Source organism: Natrix helvetica (assembly GCF_964273705.1).
Source record: "Natrix helvetica genome assembly, chromosome: 1".
NCBI classification, from domain to species: Eukaryota; Metazoa; Chordata; class Lepidosauria; order Squamata; family Natricidae; genus Natrix; species Natrix helvetica.
The window spans coordinates 199,894,335-199,918,856 of NC_138548.1; the positions used below are offsets into that span (position 1 = coordinate 199,894,335).

A 24,522-nucleotide genomic window follows, 5' to 3' on the forward strand; every position below is an offset into this window, starting at 1 on the left:
TGCTTTATTCAAATGTTAAATATATACAATAAGAATCAAGTGTTTGGGAAATTTCTTTAGGAAGGCCTTTAGCAATAAAGTTGATTCTTTCTCCAGGAAAGTTGAGCTGTTGTTAGTCTGAATTGCTTTGACTCTGGTCAGGGAACTTCATTTAGTTCCTTCTGCTTCTATTGGTGTGACTTGAAATGAATGAGCTGTATCCAGGAAGTGGGAGGACATATTTTTCAAAAATACATATTTGGATTATTATACATTACCTTTATTCTTACTTTCTCTTGACATATCTTCTAGTAGATATTTTTCTTTTTTTTTCAAATCACCTTATTACACACACACACACACACACACAAACACTATATTAAATCTTAAGTGTGAGAAAATTTTCCAATAAAAAATCATAACATACTATTATTACATCCACAGTCTGTGCAGTAAATGAATATCCTCATATTGCAGATTAAAATGTAAAGAATTTTCATTTTGTTTGTTTTTGTTTTTGTTTCTTTTTATTGGATTTATATGCCGCCCTTCTCCCAAAGGACTCAGGATGGCATACAACATTAAAAAACACACATCCCAAAAGTTAAAAAGAAATTAAATACATATCCAAAAAAAAAAAAAAACCCCGAATTGATAGGACAATACATTTAAAAATGAGTTAAAATTAACAGGCCAGGCCGGCTTGCTGGAAAAGCCAACTTTTTAGGGCGCGTCGGAAGGACCGGAGGTCAGGGATTATGCGAAGCTCCGGGGGAAGGCGCTCCCAGAGAGAAGGCTCTCCCCCTCGGGGTCACCAGCCGACACTGTCTGGCCGACGGCACCCTGAGGAGGCCAACTCTGTGGGATCGTACTGGACGGTGGGAGGCTACTGGTGGCAGTAGGTGGTCTCGCAGGTACTCTGGGCCTAAGCCATGGAGCGCTTTAAAGGTCATAATTAATACCTTGAATCGCACTCGGAAAACAACCGGCAACCAGTGCAGGCCGCCGAAAAGGGGTGTAACATGGGAGCAACTAGGTACCCCCATGACAACCCCCGCGGCCGCATTCTGGACCAGCTGAAGCCTCCGGGTGCTCTTCAAGGGCAGACCCATGTAGAGAGCATTGCAGTAGTCCAGGCGAGAAAGGACGAGGGCATGAGTAACTGTGCACAGAGCATCCCGATCCAGGAAGGGGCACAACTGACGTACCAGGCGAACCTGGTAAAAGGCCCCCCTGGTCACGGCCGTCAGATGTTCTTCTAAACTAAGCTGCGTATCCAGGAGGACTCCCAGATTGCGGGCCTTCTCTGAGGGGGCTAAAATTTCTCCCCCTATCGTCAAAGATGGAACAAGATGTACAAATGGGGATGACGGAAACCACAGCCACTCAGTCTTGGAGGGATTGAGCTTGAGCCTGTTCCTCCCCATCCAGATCCGCACAGCCTCCAGGCATCGGGACATCACGTCGAGGGCATCGTTTGGGTGGTTTGGGGTAGAGATGAAAAGTTGGGTATCATCAGCAAATTGATGATACCGTACCCCAAAACCACGGATGATCTCGCCAAGCGGTTTCATGTATATGTTGAACAGGAGGGGTGAGAGAACCAACCCCTGGGGCACCCCAAAAGTGACGCGCCTTGGGGTCAACCTCTGCCCTCCAGTCAACACAAACTGCAACCGATCCGACAGGTAGGAGGAGAACCACCGTAAAACAGTGCCCCCCATTCCCAACCCCCCGAGTCGTCACAGTAGGATACCATGGTCAATGGTATCGAAAGCCGCCGAGAGGTCTAATAGGACCAGGACAGAGGAGCAGCCCCTGTCCCGGGCCCGTCAGAGATCATCGACCAATGCGATCAATGCCTTCTCCGTGCTGTACCCAGGCCTGAAACCCAACTGAAACGGATCCAGGTAGACAGCTTCATCCAGGTACTGGTGAAGCTGACGTGCTACCACACTCTCGACAACCTTTGCTACAAAGCAAAGGTTGTAGACCGGATGATAGTTGGCTAAAGAAGCTGGGTCCAGGGAAGGCTTCTTAAGGATGGGCCTCACCACCGCCTCCTTCAAGGCGGTGGGAAAGAACCCCTCTCTCAATGAAGCGTTGGTAATTGCCTGGAGCCAGCCTTGTGTCACCTCCCGGGAAGCTGAAACTAACCAAGATTGACACGGGTCCAGTACACAAGTGGCAGCACTGAATCTCCCCATAATCCTGTCCATGCCTTCGGGGGTCACAGGGTCAAACCCATCCCAGATTGTCTCCTCAAGATTCATCCCCGTCGGCTCGCCCGAATCTACCCAGTCAGAGTCCAAGCCTGTCCGGATCTGAGCAATTTTATCCTGCAGATACTGAACAAATTCTTCAGCCCTACCCTGCAAGGGGTCTTCCCCAGTTCCTTGGTTAAGTAAGGAGCGGGTCACCCTAAACAGGGCGGCTGGGCGGTTATCTGCGGACACGATAAGAGCGGAAAAATATTGCCGTTTTGCCGCTTCTATCGCCACTAAGTAGGATTTAATATGAATTCTTACTAGTGTTCGATCAGATTCGAACCGGCTGGCCCTCCAGCCACTCTCTAGGCGTCTTTTCCGGCGTTTCATCTCCCAGAGCTCCTCGGTAAACCAGGGAGCCACCTGGGATCGACACTGGGTCAGAGGCCGCAAAGGCACAACACGATCTAAGGCCCCAGCGGCCGCCTTATCCCATTTTGTTTTGGACAAAAAAATTTTTTTGTAAAAAGTTTTTTATTTTTCCTTTCAAATTCTTTCTTAGATATACATTATTATAATTGTTATTTAACATATGTCAATTCATATCATTTTTCCGCCTGTATATTTATATTTTGATATTTTATTTCCCTTCCCCCTATATTAATCATGTATCGTCTGAGATAGTTATTTCATGTTTTGTTCCTTTTTTTTCCTATTTATATCTTTTTTCAAGCCACTCATAAAATCGTCCCCAGGTCCTGTAGTACACTGATTCCTCCTTGTCTTTTATTCTCAATGTCAACCTATTCATTTCTGCACAATCTAATATCTTCTTTATTACCTCCCCTTCCGATGGGATTTTGTCTGCTTTCCAGTTTTGTGCAAATACAATTCTAGCTGCTCTTATTATTTGTACAATCAAATATGAATCTTCTTTACTATATTTCTCTGGTAGAATACTCAATAAAAATATCTCTGGTTTAAACTCCAAGGGATTTGTGTATCATTTTCTCTAACCATGTTTGTATTTTAACCCAATAGCTTTTTGCATCCCTACACATCCAACACATGATAATATGTTCCTGGTTGGAAATTGGTGACATTTCCAACATTTAGCTGATTTATCCTTAAACATTTTTGCTAATCTTTCAGTCGTCATGTGTCATCCATAAAACATTTTATATAAATTTTCTTTATATGCTGTCACCATTGTCAGATTATAATTCCTTTTCCATATTTGTTGCCATTTTTCTAGTTCTATTGTATATCCAAAGTTTTTCACCCATTTTATCATGTTTCTTTAATCTCTTCTTCTTCTAGGTATATTCTAAGTAGATAACTGTACAATTTTTAAATCATTTTTTCATCTGTTCCCATGAGTATCCTATCTAATTCTGAGTTTTCCGTATTAAAACCATACTCTTTAACATCTTTCTCATATCTTGTTTGTATTAGCATTTGTTTAAACCATCCTATATCAATCCCTTGTTCTTCCAATTCTTGTTTTCGACAAAATTAAATGCATTTTGCTGTGTTTTTGGTGTAAACCAAACAAATTTTCTGTTTAGAAGTTATGTCCACAGAAAATTTATCTCTACATATATTTATACGGTTCATTCTTTCTTATCATGTAAGACTATGAAATAACATCCAAGGTTACCATAGGATGCTCGGGTTACAAAGAATACTACCAGTAATAGATCTGGGTTTAGTGCTCAGGGTCCCTTCCAGCCCTATGATTCTAGGTCAGTTTTACTTAATGGTGTTTTTGATCACATTAGACTAGAACATGTATCAATTCCTAACGTGGTTGTATTTCATCATGCTTTACAGACCTGCAAAGATTGTAAATACAAAGATTGCAAAGTTACTTTTTAATCACTGTTAAAATTGCAAATGGTGACCAAACAAGACAATTGCTAAACAAGGGCTATCTGTAGCAGCTTCATGGCAGAGTCTGAATCTTATGCTGTCAGTCCTAATTTCGACTTCAATCTCTAATGAATCTCTGTCAGACAGTTAAAAAAAAACCTGGACTAATAAAAGCAACATATAAAGCTATTTGGGGCATTATAAACTACTGTGTGATGTTACATGACACAAATATTTTTACCTGTGCCCCAAAACACTTGCATGTAGTCCTTACACCAAAACGAAGGTCTTGGAGTTTTTAGGAGCTATGGCCACTTTTGCAACAGCATGGTACCAGTCCTCTGATCCTGTCAAGCAATAGGAAAGTGTTTGAATATAAAGTGCCAGCCCGAGTTTGGGTCACTTCTTCATGAGGACTTGTTGCATCCTTCTTTCTCCAGAGGCCCAGCTCAATATTCTTGATAGCAGTGGGGAGACCAGAGATGTTGAGCAACAGCCCTGGGAGTCTAGGCCAGTGATGGCGAACCTATGGCACGCATGCCACAAGTGGCACGCGGAGCCATTTGTCAGGGCACATGAGGCGCTGCCCTGTCAGCTGGACAGCGCGCATGTGCGCGCTGGCCAGCTGAGTTCACCTTTTTAAAAGCTGTTTTTCGCCTTCCCCAGGCTCCAGAGGCTTTATAGGAGCCTGGGGAGGGCGAAAAGAGCCTTCCCCCCCGGAGGCTTCAGGGACCGTCCCTGAAGCCTTTGGAACGCTTAAAAGCACCCTCCGAGCAAACCGGAAGTGACTTCCGGGTTGCTCGGAGGGTGGTTTTAAGCGTTCCGAAGGCATCAGGGACCGTCCGGAGGTTTCCCTGATGCCTTCGGAGCGCTTAAAACGACCCTCCGAGCAACCCGGAAGTCACTTCCGGTTTGCTCAGAGGGTGGTTTTAAGTGCTCCAAAGGCTTCAGGGACGGTCCCTGAAGCCTCCGGGGGGTCGGGGGAGGCTCTTTCCGCCCTCCCCAGGCTCCCTGGAGCCTGGGAAGGCGAAAAAAGCATGTAAAAATGGAGGGGGTCGTGTGTTGTGCGCGCATGCGCACTGGGGGGGTGTCACGCGTTGCATTATGGGTGCGGCACGCCCGCACTCAATCCCCCTGCGCTCCCCCCACTTGTGGCACGCGAGCCAAAAAAGGTTCGCCATCACTGGTCTAGGCTGTCTTCCTGCTCTTTTCAACTGTCCTGCTCTGAGTCATTGGAAAAACAGGTGTGCCTGTGGAACAGACAGATAGAGAGAAAGTGATGTGTGTGAGAGAAGCATTCAAAAAAGAAAATAATATTTTCATGTAATTATGTGCACATCAAGGGCTGGGTACTAGGGAGGAACCACTAAGCTATTTGGGGTAGCTTTGTGAACAAGCTGTCCATGGGAGAGATGGCCTAGCAATAAGAAAGTAACCTCAGGATGAGTGCTTAGAGCAAGTCCACACATTCCTTAGTATTTCTTACTTTTTGACTCAAGTTTGGCATTGCAACATTACATATGAAATGCACTGTCTTTCCAGGTTAGATGATTTTCTAAGCCCTGTTTGCTTGACTACTGCAGGCTGTAGTCAAAAAAGTCAAAATATCAGCCACCATAGAGCAATCTAAGAAGAGACCCTTTTCTGCTGTGGTGCCCACCCTCTGGAATATCACCCTCCTGAGATTACACTTGCTCCAAATCTGCTAGCCTTTCGCAAAGCATTATAAACCTGGCTTTGCCGTTTTGCCCGGGGGCTCTGGCAGCATGGTGAACCTGTTTCATGGCTGATCTGAATGTGAGTCGACTTGAATGTTCTTGGCAGCTATTTTATCTTGATGTTTTTATGGTTTCCTGTGGAGTGACCAAAGGGGTCTGAGATGCAATCCAAGGAAGCAAAGTTTTCCTGGCACGTGGGCTGTTGTAGCTGCAATTCTGTGGCAGGGATTTGCAGAGTAACAAAACCAACCAGACCACCTCATTTCACCAGGAAAAAGGGTCTGCCCTTTGCCACATGAATACAACAGGGAGCTACAACGGAGGCTCTTCCCCTTGAATCAGTGTCCCAAAAACATAACAGGATCCCAACGTTCCAAGAAATAGGGTCTGACTCAATTGGGTCTGGGGGAGGCAGACTGCTGCTTCCAAGCCTCTCTGCAGGAATCAGATCTTGTCCAATTATTTATATGGAAATAAAGCCCACTCTGAATTAATGTCCTGTAACGTTAAGGCAGGCAAGAGTCTGTTCTAACGTCCTCCCTCCTGTCACCAAAGGAAAGAAACTTTCTGGTTCTAATTGAGGATCTTTAGTTCAAATAATTGGGAAGAGGGAACGCGCCGGATTCCATTCCAGAGCTGCCCTCCGCGAAGACACAGTATATTGCAACGAAAGAGCACCAGGAGCGAAAATTGAGCGGGGTAGGGGGCGCAGCATCTTTCGACGCTTCCTTGGCCACCAAGGTCGGGTTGGCGGTAGCCGACGAGTGCGCCAACCCCGCCCGCGGCAAAAAGAGCTGGGAGCCGAGGAGGGGCAAGGGCCGCCCTCTCCTCTCTTTCTCCACCTCCTCGTGGGCCGCTTTGCAGCTCCTGCAGACTCCACGCCACGGTCGTTGGCGGAGAGCCAGAGGGGCGCAGTGTGGCCCCAACTCGGGCCCCGGAGACGTTCGCAAAATCCGAGAAAGGCGAGCGTGCCTAAGGCGAAACAGGCGAGGTGCCCCGGAGGGCGGCCGGCGGCCGATCGTTCCCGCGACCGCAGTTGGGAGACAAGGCGACCGATCCGCGCAGCCCACCTGGGCAGCCCCGCCCTGCGCTCCAGCCTCTGCGGCCGGCCCACTCCTGCCGGGGCCTTGCAGAAGTGCGGGCGGCGCGGGAGCTACACTTGGCTGCCGGAGGCGCGGCGAATCGATGGGGCGAGCCCTTCGCGCCGCCGGGAAACGATGGACGATTCCGGGATCATTCGCCGGCGGAGGCTCCAGGTAAAGAGCGTTCGGCGGATCTGTTCCCCCCATCCCCTGCTAGCCTGTCAGCTTTCCCGCTATCAGGGCCCCCACCCCAAGAAATCATCGCCCCACCGGCCGAGATCGAATTAATGCTGGCGCCGCCACTGCGACCTGGCTAGAGAGGATTAGAGAGGGCAGAGCGGCGGCGGCGACATCCCTCCTTCGCCTCAGCCTTCCTCCGCCATCCCTAAGGGAACCTCCGGGCAGGGAGGCGATCATGACTTCATCTTTCTGCAGGGCACAGGTGTGTGCGGGGCCAACCGGTCGGCAATCGGCTCTCCTGCCAGGACGGGAAGGCTGGAGCCGAGGGGGTCGCCTGCTGTGCGCCAGACCCAAACAAACGAAATCTTGTGCTGACGCAGGGAGGGAGAGAAAATCGGGGGTAGAAGGCGGGGGGCTACCTGCAGCAGTGGCGGCATGAAAGCCAAGTAAGAACAGCTAAATTGGGGGGAAGGGGGGGGATCAGGTCAGTTTATGCCAATCTTAAATGCCGCCAAATAAAGCGGGCCGTGACGCCCTAGGGCTATCGTTCCGAGGATGATGGGAATTGTGGTTCCGAAGAGCCCAAGTTCTCGTGGGGATTTGAGATGGTGGCTCCCCATTTTGCAATTGGTTGCTGAGATGGTTGCCTGGGAAGAGGTTAATTCTGCCTCTCTTCTCCATCCCATCTTCTGGGGCAGAAGTGAAAGGTTGAACCCCGAATCTTCCACCTGGCTTCCTGCAAGGGTTCAGACCAGTAGGAGAATAAGAGACCCTCCTGATTGGGATGCCACACAAATGAGGGACACATCATTCCCTAAGTACAGAGAACGTTTTATAGCATTAAAATGGCAGGTCTCTGCCCCAAGGAACTTAATGTTCTAAGTACAGTGTGGTCCGAATGCGTGTAGGAAAGGCAGAATGGGAGAAGGGATGTGTAATGAAGGATTATTTAATTCTATGTAATTTATATTTTGTTTGGATGCACTGTCCTTGCAATGCTTTTAAATGTAAGTTACAATAAAATATTTAAAGCATTAGAAAATTATATTTCCAATTAACTTTTTAAAAAGCAATTTGATAAAAGCAGATTAACAAAAAAAAAAATCAAATAATCCCAAGAAACTAAAGGGATCAGTGCCTGATGCCAAGAGTTACCTTTGGGGTAGATGGTTTCAAAGCCAAGATGTCACCACGAAAAAGGCCTTCTCCCCAGTAGCCACCATTGCTCTATGAATGGGAAGGGTCTTTGATGAGGAGCTCATACCATGGGGGACAAGTATGGTGATGGATGAGATAGATTTGGCTAAGAGAGAGTAACCCTGAGCCAAAGACACTAAATCAACCAAAAATATCCACAGCTGATGAGGGAGTTTAGTCTTCCCATTTCTCATCCAGCACCTTAACCCACAATTCCTGCCCCTCTGAGATTTCCCATACTGAGATTCACATCATCATCATCACATCATCATTGTATTTTAGGTTTTTTGCTGGACACTTCCCAGTGTTTGTTAGCATGTTCTCTCTCTTAATTTTAAAATACTTTCCCTGCTTTTTCCTTCTGTTATTTCTATCCTATTGCTTTTCTGAGCGGCAAAATGTGTCTTTCTTCTCACTGTCCACTGGTGAGATATAAAATTATTGAATCGGGAGTTTTTTGAAAGGGATTATGAGATCATTCTCCCGTACACATCCTTCTGGTTTCTTGTCTTGCTTTAGAAAGCAGCCTTTCCTAAATAGGTACTTTCCAGATGTGGGGGAATAAAACTGGTAGATCAATACAAATGGGTTGACGTATCAGGGAAGGCTGATTCCTAATGTTGCATGATACCCTCCTCCCTGCTTCATTGTTAGGAAATGTAGAGCAGCAAAAACCTGCAATGGAAACCTCCTGTGCCAAAGCTCTTAGAAGAAGCCCTTGGAGGCCAATCCGACAACATTGTAAACATGTTTTCTTTCTTTCTTCCTCTCTTTCTTTCCTTGCATCCTTAGATTGATTTAGATATTAGCTTGAAAAATTCATAATACAACTAAAATGTACTTGTCTGAGGATTCTTGCCATTTAGATTTTGCAAAACCAGAAATATAATTTTTTTCACTTGGATTCAGGATTCAGGATTTTCACTTGGATTCAGGATTTCTCTTACTGCTTGTCTTATACTTATTATGCAATACTTACATCTCTCAAGTGAAAAATAGAGATATTTACCTTTATGTATTTCTTGCTTTTCTTTCAATGCTTATTTCAGAGGTTGGCTTTTTTTTGGGTGGTGGGGAGTTGCTTATTTTTTTAACCCTTTTCTTTTATTAATTTATTAATTTCACAGAATTGTTGAGAGAATGAGGGCTGCCTCAAATGTATTTAATTCTGGTGATTTGAAACACCTCCCCCCGCCACCTCATTAGCTGCCTCCTTTTATTCAGTGCTTTGAAAAGAGCTATTTTTGAATGGAAAACAAAAAAATGAATTCACTTATGATTATTATATGATACTCAATTATGCAAACAGCAGTATATTGAAATTTAAGGGCAGCAATGAAATCATCAGCATTTGAGCATTATGTGCCACAATGAAGTAGAATTGTTCCAGAAAGAGGAAGTACAAAAAGTATTAGAAGACCAATTAATTTCCCATCCAAAAGAATGGGAAATAGCCCTTAAAGAAAAATTTTAAAATATCACTTCCAATATTCTATTAGGATGTAACCCTGGAATTTTTTTTTTCAGTGAACAGGTACACTGAAGCAACCAACCAACTTACAACCATTTGTTTAATGACTGAAGTTACAACAGCACTGGAAAAAAATAATTGATGGCTGTTTTCACACTTATGACCATTGCAGCATCCCATAATCATATGATCAAAATTCAGATGCTTGGCAACTGGCTTATATTTATGATGGTTGCAGTGCCCTGAGGTCATGTGATCACCTTTTGCAATCTTCTGACAAACAACTTAATAATTGTGGGAAGAAAGATCGTAAAATGGGACAAAACTCACTTAACAATTGTCTCGCTTAACAGCATGAATGTTGGGCTCAATTGTGGTTGTAAGTCAAAGACTACCTGTCATCCAGCAAAATGCAAGACAAGTGTCCCATCCTTTCCTGGAGGACTGGATTAGGTAGAAAATACACATGTGTACATTTTATCCTCGCAAGCTGCTCATACTGGTGGTCTGTCTAGATGAGGTTCTTTGGGGAGAAGGCAACGAGAAGGCTACCTGAAGCCATGAACTAGGGCTGCTGAGGAATCGATCTGGAGCTCCCTTATGGAACTGCAACCTCCACTTCTATTGTTTATGGCAGGCTAGATGGAGCAGTAGTTTAGTGTCTGCTCCAAAATGTCACAGTAAACTTTCAAAACGGTTTGGAAATTTGAACCCAGAACTTTCACTTAAAGCCCATGTTCTTATTCACTAGAGGAAGTCCTTGTTTAGCAACTGCCATTGGGAAGGGCAACTTTGGTTGTTAAGAGGAACGGTTGCTAAGTACAAATCACACGGCCGTGGCTGTGTTTACAATTTTGCTTCAGTTTTCTTTTGCTTCACACTTTCCTTCGGCCTTATTTCTCTTTCTCTTTGAGGACATATTGAGGATGCTATAAATCAGTGAGTGAAAATGAAAGTAGAGAGATGTTGTGAAGGTTGTAAATGTGAGGACTGCTTGCTAAGTTGTTTTAGCACTATTGAACAGTTACTAATTGAGGCAGTTGCTAAGCAAGGACTAGCTACATAGCACACTGTTCTTGCCAGTCTTTCTAACTATCAAACTGCAGACCCCTTGGTTGCAATAAGGACCTGCTGACCACTGAGATGGATCTATCTCAGCTCAGTGTGTTGACCTGCTGAATCTGCATACTGAGATGCTCCATGGATTTCTTAAAAAGCACTTTATGATGTCAACTGATACCCAGAATATTGCAGCTAAAATGAGTTTTGAGAAGGCAGGCAGCTTTTATACTGGGTTTCTTCTTCCATTGTTCACCCCTGAGCTTTTCATATGTCCTGTAGCACTGTAACATTTTAAATTAATGAGTTGGAGGAGGCAGGGTGGGAGCAGTGCTTATCAAATGTGCAGAAAAACACAAAGGTGAGTGGAATACTTAGCACCTTAAACTATGGCAGCAACATTCTGAATGATCTTGATAGGTTAGAAAAATAGAGAAAACAACAGCATTAATAGAGACATTGCAGTTTCTCCCCATGGGAAAAAGAAATCATTAAGAAATATATTTTCAAGTTGGCCTCAATACATACATGATGATTACGTAGGCATGTCTGTTAGGGATGTAACCCTAGGCTTGGCTTGGCAATGTATATAAGCTATGATTACTTTACTGTTACTTTAAATGATTAAGAGATGTAATTGGTTTGTTACCTCAAGCAACCATAAGAGGGAGCCAGAATGACGGTTAGCTCTCTGTTTTGTTAGACATTGATCAGTGTATTTTGAGGTACTGTGGTTTGCTACTGTTTAGCTATACTTTGTGTGTTAGACTGACTATTTTGATAACTGAATTACTGAACCGTGTATGACTTGGACTGTTAACCGGACTCTGAATACCTCTATATTTCTACATAGTAAACTACTATATTTTTATACTATTCAGTGTCTGTATGCTGGTTTGTGCGTGTTATTCCATATCACTCTCATTACGCTTCTCTACATACTCGCTCTCCCAACGGGGAGCTTAATTACTTAACACTGTCCATGTAGCTTTGATAATATATAGTAAATATATTCATGCAGCTAATGCTATAATATGGAAGTGGTTTGCCAATGCCCTTTCCAGAATATTTTTTCAACTTTCAATTCAAGCCTATAGTACTTGAATTCTTAGGGTTTGGGATGTGGGTTTTCTATCCAAACACCTGTTTAGTATCCAAACTCAGCTAAGATCAGTTAGGTGTAATCACTTACTAAAAGCATGCATGGCTTCTAAATCTGTTATTCGACTTATTATAATCTCGTAGTCACCCGTACTATTCTTTGCATTAAGATTTGCTATAGAAGAAATATCGTAATGGCAAGCAAATGTATTATAATGATATCCTATCATGTAGGTTTCTTGCCCTATCAAGGCCTAAAGGTTTATTTATTTTTTTGTGAATGCCTAAATTGCGCCTGTAAAGCAGGGTTATCACAGCATCCAATACTGAAAATTCAGCTCCTTGTAGGATATATGAGTTGACAACCTGCTGGGAATTCTGGTACTTTTACTCCCAATCTACCCGTAAAACACCAAGAATGGGCCAAGGAGCAGATCATTGAGAGTCAATGATGTTTTGCATGCTTGCTCAAATTCCCCCCCCCCCCCCATTTCTATGCAGTTTCAATCTGAAAAACATATGTGAGGGACTTCAGAGTACAGGTAGTCCTCAACTTACAACCACAAATGTGCCCAAAATTTATATTGCTAAGTGAGACAGTTAAGTGAGTTTTGCCCTATTCTATGATCTTTCTTGCCACAGTTGTTAAGAGAATCACTGCAGTTGTTGAATTAGTAACACAGTTGTTAAGTAAATCTGGCTTCCCCATTGACTTTGTTTGTGAAGTCACAAAAAGGGACCACATGATCCCAGGACACTGCAACAGTCTATGAGCTAGTTGCTAAGGAGCTGAATTTTGATCATGTGACCATGAGAATGCCCAACTTCAAATGGTCACTAAATGAATGTTGAAAGTTGAGGCCTGCACAAGCTTATTTCAGTACTAGGGGTTCATTGTGACTTCACAAAGTTGCCTTCATCTAGCTCAGAGATTGTCATGTAGAAAGCAATTATCAAAATTATTTATGAATATTATGAATATATAAGCACACCAACCTTAAGTCTCAAGATGGCATTGGCTCCAGCCAATCGCTGGGACAACTTGAGGTGTCTTTTTGGTAGTAAAAAGAACCCTAGAAATTTTGTTGCCACCAGATAATGTGTATTTTATGAGTGTATATGTGTATCTAGGGCAGACTTTGGTGTTATCCTTAGGCTAAATCCATTTTTCTTCCCTATTTCCTGAATAAACTTTAACACCAAATGAGCAATGTCGATATATGCAAGAATGAAATCTCTCTATAGTCATCCTCCTCTGCCTCCTGACAAAAATAAACATACATTTCCAGTCGATAGAAGGTTCATTTACAATGCAGAGATAGCAAGATTCAAGGCTTTCTTTCTCATATTCAGCACAAGTGATATCACTGCATGTTTTTGAATTTTAAGAAAAGGGGGGGGGGTTTGAATAGAATTATACATGCCTATGAAAAGGAAAAGAAGAAAAAAAAATTGCCTGTTCAGCAGAGTGTTTAGAACAGGCGTTTTAAGTGGATCTAAAAACATTGTTGAATATTGATAACCAAGCACTCCTTTTTTAATCAAACCATATATTCAAAGCCAGATTTACTATTTCTAGCTTTCAGGGAATCTTTGGGAGATGTTGAAACGCTTTGAATGTCGGATGAGGGAAACCAAGATCAAAGTGTTTGCTTAATGGGTGACTGCCGTAAATCCTGTTGCTGCTTAATCTAATTTTCAGGATAGCTTTGAGGATAAAATGGCAGAAACTTGTACACCTCCTGAGTTCCTGAAAGAAATGCTGAGGTACGAAGTTCTCCTACAAAGTCTAAGCCAAGGAAAGCCCCCGTTTAATAAAAACCACACCTATCACAAGTTCATTAGAAATAACTATTCTAGTTAGTTTCTTCTCAGTTCTAATATTATACCAAACTAGAGTTGGCAAAGAAACTATTGTTTAAAGGTTGCAAGCAACTTGTTTGACTCTTGTTTGTTGACCAACTATAAACCATGTTTTGGCCCCTTAGTTTAGCTCAGGGGTGTCCAAACTTGGGAACTTTAAGACTTGTGGACTTCAACTCCCAGAATTCCCCAGCCAGCCTGGCTGGGGAATTCTGGGAGTTGAAGTCCACAAGTCTTAAAGTTCCCAAGTTTGGACACCCCTGGTTTAGCTAGATGGCTAAGCTGAGACTTTCATGACAAAAATAATAGTCTGTGCTGGGCTGGCTACATTTTATTTAAAAAATAGCTAAGGGTTTTTCTTTTTTCTTTCTTTTTTTTTTTTTGAAAAGCAAGACAAATGATCCACGTGATACTGATATGTAATGCATTCTTGTCTTAAAAGGCACAGGCATGCAGTGCCGATATTGACACCAAATTAATATGCAGGAAAGGAAACTCCTGGATGCAAACAGCTTCTCAATTGCCTATTTAGATACTATGCTCAATGCTCACAATTGGGGATCGGTCTGCATTGGGCACTGTAGTGCATTCTTGTGTTTCTTACATTACGGCAAGTTGTCCAGGGCAGAAGACACCATTTCAAGAAGTCTTTTTCCAACCCAAGGAAGAGTCTTGCTTGCTATCTGTTTGACAATTTGCTTTGATTTTAGCAGAATTATTATTATCCTTTATTATAATTGTCCTTTTGCTCACCCTCTGTCTGGTTCCAACAGCCAAGAAAGACATGTTGTGATTCTTCTAAGCAGATTTTCTTTTATTGTTCCTCACTTACAGACAGAATCTTGTCAGACTAAAGCAGGCTACTAGCCCTGTAAAATATAAAGTCTGGGAACTATTCAGGAGGAGCAATCTTCGCCTTCTTTCTTTTACACAAATTATCTAAACTGCATTGTCTCTTGTTCCTCTGGAATGCACCCCCTCCCTCCTGGGAATTCAGACTACATTCTGTCACACCTTTTTTTTTCCTGGAAGCAGCACCTATAGTGGGGATGTCAAAATTAGCAACTGGCAGGTGGAGTGCCATGATGCAAACCCTGTGCCTCTTGATGTATGTGTGACTCTTATAGAAAAGCACCCTTGTTTCCATTGTGACATTCTGCACACTGTCCTGCCAATTATAATCCCCCCTGTTGTGAAGAACCACAGAGCTGATCTTGGAGAAGGAATTCAAAGGCTGTTAGCAAAACGTGGATTAAACTGTGAAAAGAAGAAAAAGGCATTTAAAGCTGCCCCTTAAAGTTGGGGAAATGCTATCAGGCTTTCTGTTATTAGCGCCTTATACCAAGAAAATAAAGTCCAGTCTTTCTTATGGACTCCTGGCCAATCTTAAAGGGCTGATATCAGTCTCGAAAGCCTGATTGCATGTTCTCTTTGCTTCCTCTTACTCAAAAGAGAGTCAACCCATGGCAACTTTAAGTTGTCTTCCTGGGCTAAATTCAAGAGTCTGCCAATGGCCTTTGCATTCTGTAAGGTCTGCTTTGTGGTTCTCCAGACCCATGAAATGCTATTGAATATTGGGACTCTTCCCCTTTGGGAACTACAAGTCACATTTTTTCCTTAATTCTGTATGCATATACTCTCCCAATTCTAGAAGAAGAACTGATTCAGCAATTTACTCCTCAGAATGTTACTTATTGTGCTCAAGTATTGGTTCTGTTCCATTTTATTTATTCAGTAATGAATGCACTTGGAACTAAGAAACGGGGGAAATGAGGCTGAATATGTAGGAGTAGGTCCTTAAATAAACATTATTAGAATTGTGTGTTAACTTGTTGAAAAGCTCCTTATGCTGGTTTTTTCCCCTCTGTTCTTGTGATTTCATGTCTTTATCGTAGTGTATTGTGATAATTTAAAAAAAAAATTTAAATTGGCCAAGGGACGATCTAAACTCTCATTAGAATTTCTTTCTATGATCATTAGAAAGGGCCACCATTCTCAAGATAAGACACGTTTAATGGTACATAGACATACTTTTAGTCTGGATCTTCAAATTGCAACAGAGGAAGTTCTGATAATCAATGACTGATTTGGATGTGTTTGAAGATTGAAGGAAATTGGCACACAATATGGTTGCATTGTTACATTATCTATCTGTTAATACTGGAGTTTTCAGTATATCAGAAGATGATTGAAAGAGGAGGTTGTTATATAATGATAGACAAAATGAAAAGCCTCTGCAATTCTAATTCAGACATTATACTCGTTTAACAGTTACCTATCACATATTAAACACTGGAGTAACTATCCAGAAAATTGTGTTTGCACACAGTAGACTATCTATCTATCATCTATCTATCTATCTATCTATCTATCTATCTATCTATCTATCTATCTATCATCTATCATCTATTTATTTATCTATCTATCCATCCACCCATGTCTGTCCAGCCATCCAATGCTGGCTTAGTAAAACACTTCAGGGATATTCCTTTATAAACGTCTTGCTGTAAGATTTCTACTAAGACCTATTCTTGAAACCTGCTTGCTAGATCATTTTACAATATTTCTCCAAGAAAAGCATTTATTCTGCCTGACTCACATTATAGAAAGCCTAATGTGTCAATGAATGAGAAAAAACATGTGAACCAATACATGAATGGCTTCATAACACAATTTGATTTGTGAATATCAGATAATAATGAACAATGACTTTTTACAAACTTCCCTCTCCTTTTCCATTTGTCTTGGAATTTCCCAGCTTCATTGTATAGAATTCAGCTTTGCTTGTTTTGCCCATAATGTATTTTTCCCAATCTATATTTTGTTAGATTGATCATAATATGAGTTAACAATGTTTAATGACAAACGTAGTCATGATAGTCAAATTGTACTATTATTCATAATATTACGTCCACTTATCAAGTCCTTCCCAAGGACATGGGATAGGCAGATGTGGAAGTGTGATGATGTTACATACCCATATTTTTCGGAGTATAAGATGCACCTTTTTCCCTCAAAAAAGAGGCTGAAAATCAGATAATTAGAAATTGTTGTATGGGAAATATAAAGCTGAGATATGTTGTTTACTCCTATATATGATCATTAAACTGAGTTGCTAACTGATTAAATATGATAATGGAAAGATAATTAAATAAAGGTTAAAATATATGGAATATGGACAAATATGAAACTGTTATGTAGAGAATACAAAGTAGAGGTATGTGATTCACTTTTATACATGATAATTAAACTGAGTTGTTAATTGATTGAATATGACAACAGAAGGACAATTAAGTATAGGTTAAAATATATGAAATATGGACACATACTGAACTCTTAAAATGATGAACAAAGTGAGGTGTGGACCGTTTGTTATTCTACATAGTACATTAATGGAATTGTAATGAACATTGAACAGTAAGGATTGTTATTTAAAGACAATTAAGAGTAAGCTAAGAAGATATGAAAAAATGGAGGGGGAACATAAAGTATACTTATAATGGAAAATTATTGAGATTATAGAGACAGAACTACAAATTTGGGGTGCGTAATGATGTATAGCTATATAAATATAATGATGAGAATAGCTGGGAATCGTAACCAGGTCTACATCCCGGCCAAAATTAGGCTAGGGGTGATGGTTTAAAAACATAATTACTATATATGTATACTTTTCTTTTTTCTTTCAAAAAAGGAGGAGGAAATATGTTAAAATTAAAGATGTATATTGAAATGGAAGTATAAATACCATCAACATAAAATGGAGCTCGTTCAGAAGCTGAAATACACCAAGTAAATGAGATGAAAAGTGCGGAGTAGAGGAGAGAGGTAAGGTAAGAAGAGAGGGATAGGAGAGAGGACAGGGAGGGGGAAGAGGAGGAGAGGAAAAAGGAGTGGAAAGGGGAGAGAGAAGGAGAGACGAAGGTGAAGTAGAGAAGAGAAGGTTGACAGAGGGAAGAAAGGAGGTAGGGAGGAGGAGAGAGGGAGAAGAAAGAGATGGATAGGGTATAAATATGGCGCATGGAGAGCAGAAGAGCCAATAATTGTTTTGGGGGGTTGATGGTAAGACGAATCATCGATGTAAACATTTAACAATATAATATAATGTTGGTTATGTAATATATACATGTGATTATTTGTTATGAAAATGAAAAAAAAAAACGTAAAATTTTTTTTTAAAAAAATCTTGGTGCGTTTTATACCCTGAAAAATACGGTATATCGTCGCAGGATGTAAGCTATTCCAAGTAAAGCTGCTTTTTGCAATTGACTGATGGTGATTTTATCAATGCCGATGATATTCAAGCAGTGCTCCAATTGTTTTGTAGTTGCAGTCAAGGTGCCTATTACGATTGGTACTACCTTTGCTGTTTTTTGCCATAGTCGTTCTATTTCTACTTGCAGGTCTTTGTATTTTGTTATCTTCTTCAATTCTTTCTCTTTTATTTTGCTGTCTCCACATACTTGCACATCCATTATACAGACTTTTTAAAATCTTTCTTACCAACAATTATTAAGTTTGGGGTTTTGTGGCAGGTGAATTCAGAGTACTTTAGCTTCTTCATTTTCTGTTATTTTCATCACAACAACCACGTTCTGAGGTGGGTTGGACTGAGAGAAAGTAAGTGGTCCAAAAGCACCCAGCTGACTTTCATGTCTGAGACAGCACTAAGACTCACAATCTCCTAGGGTCTAGATCAGTGTCTTAACCACCACATCAAACTGGTCTATACTGTAATGAATCCATTCTGACTGAATGTGGATGCTAGGGCTACAGTCGTATACTCTCCTGGGTATATATAAATCATGTTGAGCTTAGTGTGGTATGTTTTCAAATAGATAGTTGTACAATAATAAGAAAGGTAAATGGTATTTCGAAAGAATGTGAAAGAAAACCTTTCATATTTCTATGTGCAGTGGACAGATGTAATGCTTTGGGATCTTTACAGTTACAAGGATTTTTAAAAAACATATCCTCATTAAATATGTTGAAACTTTACTTCTAAATATGTCAAGCTCTGTGAAGGAGAAAAAATAATTTCCAATCTGATACCACTGTGAGTGTGTTCTGCAAAAACCTTTAATGACTAAATCTACTTCCATTATCTTTATTTTTATTTTTTTCTACCTGTATCAGGATATATTTGCCACAACTGACCAGTATAACATTAGCCTATTTAAAGCATCACACCTTGTTCTCTTACTTATTATTTAGCCTCGGAATGGTGTGTTAGAAAGAGGCTTTGAGTGTGATTTAACTTCCCATTTTTTAAGGTAGCTTTCTGCATGTACATGTTCTACACATATACTCTAGTTGGCTGTTTAGGAAACGCAAAAGGATTAGGAAAAGAAAGTTACTTGAGAAATGCGAAATTAGCTGGTTCTACCATTTCCAAAAGGACAGCTGCTATGAAAATATAATGTGGGTTGCTTATTTTGGCTTAGAGGGATTAGTGAAAAAAACACAATTTGTTTAAAGTAGTAGATCACCATTTCAAAGCTTGACTTATTGTTAACCTACTGGTTGATTGTATATTTATTTTTATCTCATCTTGATTACTTCATAGGTAACTCAAGGCAGTGAGTACCTAATACTGTTTCCTCTTAATTTTCCCCATAACAATAATCCAATGAGGTGGATGGATAAAGAGTGACTGATCTGAGCCTCACCCAGCTGGTATTCATGCCTAAGGAGGGACCTCCTGGCTTCCAGACTGGTACTTTAATCACTAGACCTAAATATTTAAACAATTTGTGATAATGGACATATGGTCTAGATCAGTTATGGCGAACCTTTTTTGGCTCGCTTGCCACAAGTGTGGGGAGTGCAGGGGGGTCATGTGCAGGCGTGCCGCACCCATAATGCAACACGTGACCCCCCCAGTGCACATGCGCGCACAACGCGCGACCCCACCCATTTTTACATGCTTTTTTCGCCCTCCCCAGGCTCCAGAGGCCTTATAGGAGCCTGGGGAGGGCGAAAAGAGCCTCTCCCGCCCCCCCGGAGGCCCTCCGGAGGCTTCAGGGACTGTCTGGAGGCTTCCCTGAAGCCTTCGGAACGCTTAAAACCACCCTCCGAGCAAGCCGGAAGTGACTTCCGGTTTGCTCGGAGGGTGGTTTTAAGCGCTCCGAAGGCGTCAGGGAAGCCTCCGGACAGTCCCTAAAGCCTCCGGGGGGGCAGGGGGGCTCTTTTCGCCCTCCCCAGGCTCCTATAAAGCTTCTGGAGCCCGGGGAAGGCGAAAAATAGCTTTTAAAAAGGTGAACTCAGCTGGCCAGCCCGTGCATGCGCGCTGGCCAGCTGACAGGGCAGCGCCTCACGTGTCCTGACAAATGGCTCCGCGTGCCACTTGTGGCACGCGTGCCATAGGTTTGCCATCACTGGTCTAGATAATTAAAACTTGGCAAGCAAAAAGGCCACTGCTCAGAAGACTGCTGTGAGAACTGAACTACATTTGTCTGAGATTACCGGTATGTGTTGATAGTCTGGCTCTTCAATGTGACATGGATAGGTGTCTCTTTAATGTAATTGGAAGAAAACACAATCAATGCAGGATTATGAGGAACCTCAGTTTTTCAGCTCAAGACTAATGCAAAAGAACCCAGCAGAGCCCATGTAATTCACAGATGAAGTTCTACCAGTTTTGCATAGATCTTTGACAATTTCCAAATCAAAGAAAGGCTTTAAAAACTTGCTGAAAAATCAGTTTTACGAAGAGAGATGCTTTCTTACATGAGGTGTCAAAAAGTGCTGTGATAATCTTCCCCCTCATAGCAAGTTGTCAGTGATGATCATCTTGCCATGTAGTTTCTAGTTCTAGCTTTGCTGGATTTACAAGAAGTGATGATATTTATCCTATGAAATGAGTAATCATCAAGCTATTTCTCTAGAGAGACTGTGGCGTTTATTAAGTAGAATTGGATGCTGGAACAGGGAGACAAATTCAGGTCACCAACTCAATTAACAGTCATAGTGGTTAGATTCACACATTCATTACTTCATAATATGATTTGTTTTTGATGTAGCACACTTACAAACATGTGCAATCCAGATCATTATAACTTGTTCAATAAATCATGGTTTTAAAATCTTGTCTTAGCATTATGTGCTTATATCTTAAGTAATTAATTGTTCCCTTACTTTACATAAGATAATTTTCAAACAAAAAGCTGTCCAATCCAAGTGCAAGGATTATAAGAAAGGTGAGCAACGAAAGTCTTTGGAATTGCATACCAACAAAGAATAGTAGGGGAATAAGCTAAGCAAAGGTAAAGATTGTCAAAGTTTGGCATGGTAAGATTCATTGTAATTGTATGTGAACTATATTATAATTGCAATTTTATTTAATTGCATTATTTCCAAGTGTAGTTAATTCAATATTTTTTTAGATATTCTGCAAATATTTTTAAACTAGAAAACATCTATAGGCAGACCAGCTAAATAATTAATCTTGTTATTTGGATAATCATTTATCTTTCATTAACATTTGTACGAAGCCTACTCAAGGAACTCTTGGCATTAGTATTTTTGGAGTGGCCTGCGAAATATCCAGTGCAAAAAGCATCTCCTGTAAATGCCATTACAGGAAATGTTGAGACATGATGGTCAAATAACCTTTATGAATCTTAACATCAACTACATTACAAATCCTTGAGAGTTGGACTTTGCAACTCATGGATTTTTTTTTCTCTGTTTACTGTATGTAATAATGGCAAGAAGACTGAACTAAAGCTTTGTCACTGAAATAAAGCAAAATCAGTAGGCTTTCATCAAAAGGAGCATCCTTTGCTGCATATTTATCTCATGTTTATAATCCATGAAGATGAGATAAACAGGAAAAAGAAGGACTATCATATCTGGGCTGCAAAGTTACAATACAATACAATACAATAGCAGAGTTGGAAGGGACCTTGGAGGTCTTCTAGTCCAACCCCTTGCCTAGGCAGGAAACCCTATACTGTTTCAGACAAATGGCTATCCAACATCTTCTTAAAGACTTCCAGTGTTGGGGCATTCACAACTTCTGGAGGCAAGCTGTTCCACTGATTAATTGTTCTAACTGTCAGGAGGTTTCTCCTTAGTTCTAGGTTGCTTCTCTCCTTGATTAGTTTCCACCCATTGCTTCTAGTTCTACCCTCAGGTGCCTTGGAAAATAGTTTGATTCCCTCTTCTTTGTGGCAGCCCCTGAGATATTGGAACACTGCTATCATGTCTCCCAATGTCCATTAGATGGCAATATATAGTAGGCTTATCAACCATCCATAAATACAGTTAGACGGAGTCTCGGGAAGTCTTAGTTGCTTGGCAAAATATAGGAGCCTAAAATAACTTTTATGATGTTGTACTCTCCGGATACTTGCGATTACAACTCCCATCTCCCCAAGCAACAGAGGGCATTATTATAGTTGTAGTCGAATAGATCTTGTTGGGGAAGAAATAGAAAGTTCCTACTCTCATTTGAAAATGAAATTATAACCATGTGATGTGTCGGCATTCAAGGAGGTAGAGCCAGAGGCTTCTGCATGCAGCTAAATACTGAAAGTGGGCTGGAAGAGGATATGAAAGAAGAACCCGAAAATTCATATCAGTTTGTTTCAGTGGTGGGTTGTGACCGGTACGCCCTGGTACCAGTGGCTGCCAGGAGCACCAGGTACCATTCCGGTACGGTGCTCCGGAGGGCCCGCCCGCCCGCCCGCGCTCCTTACCAGTATTAGAGGTTTTTGGGGCTTCCGCACACATGCACGGAGCATACTGCACCTGCGTAATGCTCCGCTGAACAGCTGGAGCGTTGCAGAGGCGTTGCGGAACGTTGCAGGCGGTAAGTACGCATGCATGCACGCTGCACGCATTCATGTGGTGGACGTACGGCCCTGTTGCACCGTACCGGTTGCACCAGGATCCGGAACCCACCTCTGCTTTGTTTCCTAAAGAGTCCTAAAGACATCTGAGCAAGATAGTCCATTAACCACTCCTTTGAACTTCCAAACACCCTGGCAGAATGATGAGATGATAATTTGCAGAAGCAGAGAGGTATTTTTTTTAAATGACCTTTTTACTGAGGATTTTAATTACAGTAATAAAACCAAATGCAAACTAAACCCATAGAGAGAAGGAGAAGTAGAAAGAATAAAATGCAAAGGAAAAAAGGAAAAAAGAAGTAATTTTTAAAAGAGAAATAAAGAAGTGACTTGCAATCCTCCATCGCAACAAGTATAAACAAACATAATTCTTCCTCCTCTATAATGTTGCAAATATTTCTTCTTCCCATAACAGATTCTTTATCTACCATGTTTCTCCCAAAATAAGACAGGGTATTATTTTCTTATGACTCCCGAAATAAGTGCTTGGCCTTATTTTCAGAGAGGTCTTATTATTTTTGAGGTGCAGGAGGAGGCGAGCATGGTCACCTCATGGCTGCTTCTGTGTTGCAATATTTTTGGGGAGGGCTTATTTTAGTGCATGCACTTAAAAGTCCGATTGGGCTTATTATCCAGGGAGGTCTTATTTTCAGGGAAACAGGGTATATGCATATCCATAAATCATCAGCCCTAACCCTTTTTCAACCATAGTGTCAGCAAAAAATCTGTAAAGAGTTAACAGAGCTTTATAGAATCATCTTACTTTAACCTTGGTCAATTGTATATATTTTTTCCTTTTATTTTTGACAATCTTAATCTTTAATTCAGTCAAATATTGTTATAGGATTTTATCTTGGTTCAATTTTTCTTCAATGCTTTACCAAATCTTTACCTACTGTAAAGGCAGTAAAAAGTCATTGTCTAGGGCTCTAGGCCATTGTCTAGATTTGTTGTTTGGCTTTCAAAGCTTTTGAAAAAGAACCAACTTTTTTGTATATCCAGTGGAAAGTCTTTACCCAGGTCATGCCCTTCACTTGTCATTTGTGTTTCAGCTTCAGATGTCTTCTCTGTCATATTTTGTTATTACCCAGTATTCCTGGTTCTAGTATGTTTGCATCAGGAAAAATAGCTTCATATCTGTCATTCCTTCATTAGCATCCTTTGGAAATAATCTCTTCATAGAAATAGACATCGTTGTTGATATTGTAGCTACTGATATTTGAAATGTTATTGTTTATTATTTATCGCTTTTAAAATAGTAACTGTAACAGAAAAGGAATTAAAGATTAACATTCTCAAGAAAATAAACCCACACAAAAAGTACTTTTGAAAAAAGTTTTAAAAAATACAACAGAAAAATGAAAAATGAATACTTGCTTTATAATACTTGTTATATTATAACTATAACTATTGTTAAGTAATTAAGCTCCCTGTTAGAAGAGCGAGTATGTAGAGAAGCGTAATGAGAGTGATATGGAATAACACTCACAAACCAGCATACAGAGACACTGAATAGTATAAAAATATAGTAGTTTACTATGTAGAAATATAAAAGTATTCAGAGTCCGGTTAACAGTCCAATCATACACGGTTCAGTCAAGCAGTTCTCAATACTCTCAGTTTAACCCACAAAGTAGCTAACAGTAGCAAGACTCAGTAACTCACGAGCGGTATCAAACAGTATCCATGATCAGCATCTAAAAAACCAGAGAGATAACAGCCATTCTGGCTCCCTCTTATAGTTGCTTGAGGTAATAAACCAATTACATCTCTGAATCATTTAAAGTAACAGTAAAGTAATCATAGCTTATATCAGTGACGTGCAGTCAGGTGAGGCAAGTGAGGCACAGCCTCACCACTCTCATCATGAAAAGAAAAAAAATGTAAAAGGAAAAAGGCGAGAGCTGAGGTCAGGCTGAGCTAGTTACTGCCCCACCA

General features: G+C 41.2%; 1 protein-coding gene across 1 annotated transcript in view; it reads left to right on the top strand.

Annotated features, from left to right (window-relative positions):
• The first annotated feature begins 6,920 nt into the window (after positions 1 to 6,920).
• MAST1 (microtubule associated serine/threonine kinase 1) overlaps positions 6,921 to 24,522 on the top strand; it is a 90,458-nt gene continuing 72,856 nt past the window's right edge. The window contains exon 1 of the mRNA XM_081937993.1: positions 6,921 to 7,032. Within this exon, the coding sequence (XP_081794119.1) occupies positions 6,994 to 7,032 (39 nt within the window). The 5' untranslated portion in view covers positions 6,921 to 6,993. The remainder of the gene's footprint in view (positions 7,033 to 24,522) is intronic.